The sequence below is a fragment of the Copidosoma floridanum genome, unplaced genomic scaffold (assembly GCF_036245765.1).
Source record: "Copidosoma floridanum isolate Cflo_tuat_1 unplaced genomic scaffold, Cflo_Japanese_pri ptg000021l, whole genome shotgun sequence".
NCBI lineage: Eukaryota > Metazoa > Arthropoda > Insecta > Hymenoptera > Encyrtidae > Copidosoma > Copidosoma floridanum.
Window position 1 is genome coordinate 12467674 of NW_028321898.1, and position 6467 is coordinate 12474140.

Consider the following 6467-nt stretch of genomic DNA (forward strand, 5'->3'; position numbering starts at 1 on the left):
CTAGTTAATACCTAACAACACACAGACTCACACAGAAAGAGCATACCTACTACTCAAATTACAAATTTAGTCTCTGCTCTTACAGCTCTCTTTCTCTCTCTCTCATATATCCGAACATACCGCCCGCCTTGTTGCGGCCAAGCAACAATCAAATTGGTTTTCTACTAATTTTAAAACACAATCAAAATTTAGCCAATTTCTTTATAACCATCGCTCAACTTGATTTAAAAATTCTTGAAATTTGAACAAATCTCTCTCACGATCTTATGAACTCACACGCCACATCTTAGCCAAATAATAAAAACAAATAAAACAATTAAATTTATTACTACAAAAAATAAATACTCAAGGGTGTATTTTCAAGAGATCTGACAACAAATTTTTATACAATTAAAATTTTCGCTTCATAATTCGTAATAAAATTAATTAAAATTGACACAGGATTTCCTAGCAAATACATTTTTCTACGCATTGCCTGGAGAGTTAACCAACACAACTGACTACCGCCTGCCTTGCTCTAGCAACTAACTCCCATTTATTAGAGCAAGCGCGACCCCTAATTCCTGATCAACCGGCAACTTTATCAATTTAATGACTGGTCTCTTGAATTCTGAAACCGCCGTCTTGACTCTTACCACTCTCACCAACCCATCAGAGCCAATGAAACACTCAATCACTCGATCCAATGGCAAAATGACCAGCAGGAGATTGCTCATCACGCAAAATCACTACGTCACCTACTTGCAAATTCTCCTTTTTCTTAAGCTATTTACTTCTCTGTTGAAATTGATTCAGGACTTCCTTGCGCCAGCGAACCCAAAAAGAATTGCGCATCTGAGTAAGCAGGTTCCAACGCCGATACAAGGTCAATCGTTCACCCGGATCAGAGCAGGACTCAAGAACGGACAGAGGTGCGGATCCAACCAAAAAATGACCCGGGGTCAATGCTACACTTTCCTCACCATACGAGTTTAAAGGGCACAAAGACTGAGAGTTCAGAGAGGCCTCAATCTGTGCTGCCAAAGTCGAAAATTCCTCGAAAGTAAGCGAATTCTCACCCACTACCCTACGCAAATGGTACTTAAAGGATCGAACGGCTGCTTCCCACAGACCACCAAAATGAGGCGCTCTGGGTGGAATGACTTCCCAAACAATCCCTAGTTCCGCCAGTCGAGCCAAAACATCATTCATTTCCTTGAACGCTCTGTTAAAACGGCTTTCAATTTCTCGTGAAGCGCCTCGAAACGTGGTACCATTATCAGAGAAAACCCTTATACAAACACCTCTACGAGCAGTAAACCAATGAAACGCTGCAAGAAATGACTCAGAAGAAAGATCCAACACTACCTCGATGTGTACAGCTCTTACAGTCATGCATACAAAGATCATCACGTATCCCTTGACCGTTTTGGCCCCGTGACCCTTAGAAAAGAGTATGGGAGAAGGTCCAGCAAAATCAACTCCTGTAAAGGCAAACGCTCGAGTTCCATTCAATATATAGGAAGGCAAAAGACCCATTTTTTGTTCAACCACCTTACTGGCATGACGCGTACAAATCACACACTTTCTATAAACACTCGTGATCAGCTTGTTACCATGGACAATCCAACAAAAACGAACTAGATAACTTTGCATGAGCGCAACCCCACCGTGCATGGTAATCAAATGAGAATACTCAACTAAGCGTCGAACCAACAGCTCATCAGCCTGCTATATAACAGGATGCTTTTCTTCAAAAGTCAATACAGCATTTTGAAGCCTTCCACCAACCCTCAGCACTCTGTCTTTATCAAGAAAGGGCGCCAAGCGCAACAAAAGCGAGATCATTGGTAACGAGCGCTTTCTCTGCAAATGGTCAATCTCAGGAGCAAAATAATGGCTCTGTATAAGTCTATAAATGGAGACACGTGCCGCCCGCCAAGCCCAGGTTTGCGAAGCAACGTAACTCACATTTGCACTCGATACTCGCAGCCCAAGTCACCACCGAAACATAACAGCTAGCACTCTTAAAATCTTTTAATACTTTGATATTTGCCTCAACCTAGTAAGTATTTCAGATTCTACTTTATCCGAATTCTCTTCCAATTCGTTAGCCACAAGAGATGCCACGGCCTGGGAACCCTCTATGGATGCCGCTGACAAAGATGAAGGAACATCATCACCCAGCCACACAGGGCCATGCCATCATCATTCACTGAGAGCTAGGCGCGATGGTTTAACTCCTCGAGTAGCAATATCCGCAGGATTATTGGCAGACCTCACGTGACTCCATGTGACACGATGAAAACGAGTTAATACCTCACTAACACGATTGGCAACAAAAACAGGCCAACGCGACGGATGACTCTTCAACCAGTCTAACACAACCTAGGAGTCGCTCTGAAAGGAAATACTTTTCGGCTGCGTTTTAAGCTGCCCAATAATAAAATCTGTCAAACGAGCAAGGAGAACAGCCTCATGGAGCTCCAACCGCGGAAGCGACTGAGTTTTAACTGGAGCCACCTTGGACTTAGCCATCAACAAAGTAGATTTTCCATCAGAAGTTGCACAACAAACTGCGGCAGCGTATGCCCTTTGAGAGGCATCGCAAAATCCATGGAGACTCCAGTGTTCAGTCTTCATGACTCCCACAGCACCAACAATCCTAGTATCACTCAACTGATTCAATAAATCACGAAATGCCAACCAACGGCTCTCTAAGTCAGCTGGAAGAGCTACATCCCAATCCAATTTTTCAATCCACATGTCCTGCATTAATATTTTTGGCACGACAATTATAGGAGCTAAGAAACCAAGAGGATCGAATAAACGTGTAGTCTCCGATAAAACAAGCCTTTTCGTGATCTTAACAGAAAAAATAGGAAGATTAATCTTAAAACGATTAAAATTAAAATTCATCTTCATTTGGACTCCACTTCAATCCTAAAGCTGAAATAATCTCATCGATATCTACAGAAACCTCCTCCTCTGACAAACCCTCGATTCCTTCCAATAGTTCAACTGTATTCGACGCCCATTTACCGAGCTGCATACCAGCACCAGCCAACAACGAAACCAACTGATCACGCCGAAGAGTTGCCTCCCCCAAAATATCAGCACCCGCAAATATATCATCCACATACACCTGTGACTGAAGAACAGCAGCCGCCTCAGGATGCGTTGATTTACCCTCCTCAGCCAACTGCAACAAGGTACGAATCGCTAAAAATGGAGCAGGAGCAGTACCATAAGTCACCGTTGACAATTGATACTCTTGAATGGATTCGGACCTGTTGGAACGCTAAAGGATATTCTGCCATCTCCGATCCTCAGGATGTACGAGAATTTGGCGAAACTTTTTTAGTATGTATGTGGTAAAAACAAACCTAAAAAAACGCCAACGAGTAATCAACGCCACTATCACCACCTGCAATTTTGGTCTGGAATGTAGAAGACTATTAAGCGATAAACCGTTAGAACACTTTTGCGACGCATTAAACACTACGCGTAATTTGAACCATCATTTTATAAACTGTATGGTGAGGTAAATAACACAAAGCCGCGCTCTTTTCCGACTGCGATGCGCTTCTCATGTGATCTAACTCTTGGTACTCGCGCATGAAACTATCATAAGCCTCTTGTAATTCGGATGATCCTTGCTGACGTTTCTCCGAACGAAGCAAACACGATAAAGCTATATCCTTCGAATCTCGCAACGAAGCATTCCAAAACGGAAGTCAAACTATGAATCGACCCGACTGATCGCGTTTGGTGGTCCGCTGAAAGAACTCGTTACAATTTTTATCATCCCTTGGCAAAAATTTTGTATCGGGCACCTCTTCGATCTCCCAAAATTTAACGATTAACTTATCGAAACTCTCATCAACACGAGTGTGATGAGCGTGCACAGTCGAATGACTCTCCGAATGAATATCAACAGCTATAGTGAGGATCCAACCAAACACCGTCAGTTGAGCTACCAGTGCCCCGATCGGGCCACATCGTATGTCCTCCCTCAATATATCGGCATAAATGTCAGCACCAAGAATAGCATCAACGCGACCAGGTGAACTATATTGCTCGTTAGCGAGCTGGATTCCACTGAAATACCGATTGTCTGGAATCTCCGTCACTCTACAAGGAATAACTCGAGATAACTTACCAAGAACCAAAAATCGATGCGAATTCACAAATTCTCTATCCACGCTGGAGCCGATCAGAGCAGTGACCTCGTGCGACGCCCTAGCACAAACCGTTGATCCAACGCCTGAAATCTATACCAAAACCCTATTCCGAGATAATAACAAGCAAGAGGCTACGTTCTCTGACAGAAAAGACCGTTCAGCACCCGGATCTATAAGCGCACGAATAACACGAGATCCACCTTTCGGATTTTTCAAAATAATATTTGCTGTAGCAAGTAGAACTCGACCATCAATTGAAGCAGCAAAAGCGAGCGTCAATCCACTAGCAGTAAACTCCTCACCACCATTCGAAGAATCGGAATGAACTGTCTGAGCCTGATGTGCTCCTGTCGGCGAAGCAGCCGGCCCTGGGCCCCCAGCAGGCTTCAAATGCAACAATTAATTATGACGCTTCCGACAATGACTACAACAGCGCTTCGAGGAACAATCAGCAAGACGGTGTCTCTTCCACAGGCAATTTAAACATAAATTTTCCTTTTTACAAAATTCGAACCGCACATAAGTTTCCAACGATCGAAACTTTTCGCACAAATATACATAATGCATGCCCTAACAAAATACGCAAACCTCTCTAGCATTCTCATTTGCCACGTTGGCCACGACAGAACGAGACTGATTCCTCATCGCACCACCCGATTTACCGCTTGATTCGGCCTGAGAAAATGATTCACTTCTTGAATCAGAGCGAGACTGGTCCACAGATCGGGCTCAACGCTCTATAAAGGCAATTAATTCCTTATACTGTTCGAATGCGTCCTTGCCCTCCTGTAAAACATTCCACGACTCTCGCGTGCCTGAGTCAAGTTTACGCACGATGCAGTGAACAACAAAATGATTACACTGCTCTATAGGCCAATTAAGATCGCTTGTATGGTTTCTGGTTTATAACTTCATGGTTTCTTCTGCGCGATCAATAATAGCCGAAAGATCATCATGCTCGAACCGTGGGCAACTGAATAAGATTTTGCAAATGAGTCGCCAGGCGTAAACGACGATTATCATAGTGCCGCAGCAAACGCTCCCAAACCACAGAGTAATTCGTCTCAATAACTGCGAGCCCTTTTAATCTACTAGCAGCAGCACCCTGCACCGAATTCAAAAGATGTTGCAACCGAGTAGCTCCTGACATGTTTATTTGCGACTGCATTACGGCTTCGAAGCGTTGTTTGAAACTCTCCCAGTCCTCCTGTCGACCGGAGAACATGGGAAGCGAAAGCGAAGGCAAGGTTGAAACGGACGTTGTTACTAGAGTAGGATCAATATGAGGGCCTGAATGACCCGGAGGCATTGACTTTGCATCATTAAGTGCACGAATTTTTGCTGCCAACAACGAACGAGCATCAAGATCTGCAGTTTCTGTCCGTGCATAACCGTCCTGACGAAAATAATCATGATCAGCTAATTGATCCTCATACTCCATAAGTGCATAATGCTCAGTTACAAACGTTGACCAATATTGCTCCAACAAGGGCGCACGCAACTCATATTGCTCTATAGTCTGTTTAGTAATACCGGCTTTCTCAAAAGTATTCTGTGCGAAATTAATAATTGACTATGCGCGTCGCACCTGCTTCGAAACAGCAGTCTGTGCCATTGTGCCAATCTCGATTTACTCGCAACAAGGAACGAAAAATCGCTATACTTCCTTTACAAGAAAATAACGATAACACAAAAAACCCTCACAGGAAAATTAACAATAACAAAGTATAAAAGTTCCAATCTTCTCATTGAGCATCTAAAACAAATTTTAAGATCAAAGTTAAAATTCCTACGAATATGCTAACAAGGTTCCAAAAGCAAGTTTTGTATCAAAATCAGAACAACAACACAAAAGTTCAGCTGAGCCAAGCGTCTACTTATCGGTATACAGCGAGCAGGTATCTCAAGCATCGACGGTGACCTCTCCGTGCTTAATGTGTAGCACGTACATCAAGTATAATCGCCGAAGGTCAACAATCGTGACTTCGAAGTTGTTGATGCTTGCCGTCCTCCATCGTAATGAAGCAATGCGACCTCGCTTCGAGTATCCGATCAACGCAGCACCACGATAACAGTGCTCAATCAGTCGAAATCACATCCCAGAAAGACAGAAAAGGGCCAAGTTCCCAATGAATCCGAGTTGAGAATAACTGCGCTGCAAGTACATATTTTAGTTACAACCCACAGTAAATGCACTGACACAACGATACAAAGAAAAAACGTTTTCCCTCACTATCAACCACGCTCTGCTACCAAAAATGTTGATGCTTTAAGTCAATCGAATTATTGACTATCATACGCGGA

The 6467-nt window shown here is 43.3% G+C and overlaps 2 protein-coding genes across 2 annotated transcripts; both read right to left on the minus strand.

The window, feature by feature from the left end:
• Positions 1-765: 765 nt before the first annotated feature.
• Positions 766-1518, minus strand: LOC106636989 (uncharacterized). The gene has a single exon (XM_014349599.2). The coding sequence runs from the start codon at positions 1516-1518 to the stop codon at positions 766-768; it is 753 nt and encodes a 250-aa protein (XP_014205085.2).
• An 849-nt stretch (positions 1519-2367) lies between these two features.
• Positions 2368-2745, minus strand: LOC149374119 (uncharacterized). Its single transcript, XM_089594727.1, has one exon. The coding sequence runs from the start codon at positions 2743-2745 to the stop codon at positions 2368-2370; it is 378 nt and encodes a 125-aa protein (XP_089450853.1).
• Between the last annotated feature and the right edge of the window lie 3722 nt (positions 2746-6467).

What these genes read in the sequence shown, in the direction of transcription:
- LOC106636989 (XM_014349599.2), bottom strand. Translation starts at nt 1,518, where the DNA reads ATGGGTCTTTTGCCTTCCTATATATTGAATGGAACTCGAGCGTTTGCC.
- LOC149374119 (XM_089594727.1), bottom strand. Translation starts at nt 2,745, where the DNA reads ATGTGGATTGAAAAATTGGATTGGGATGTAGCTCTTCCAGCTGACTTA.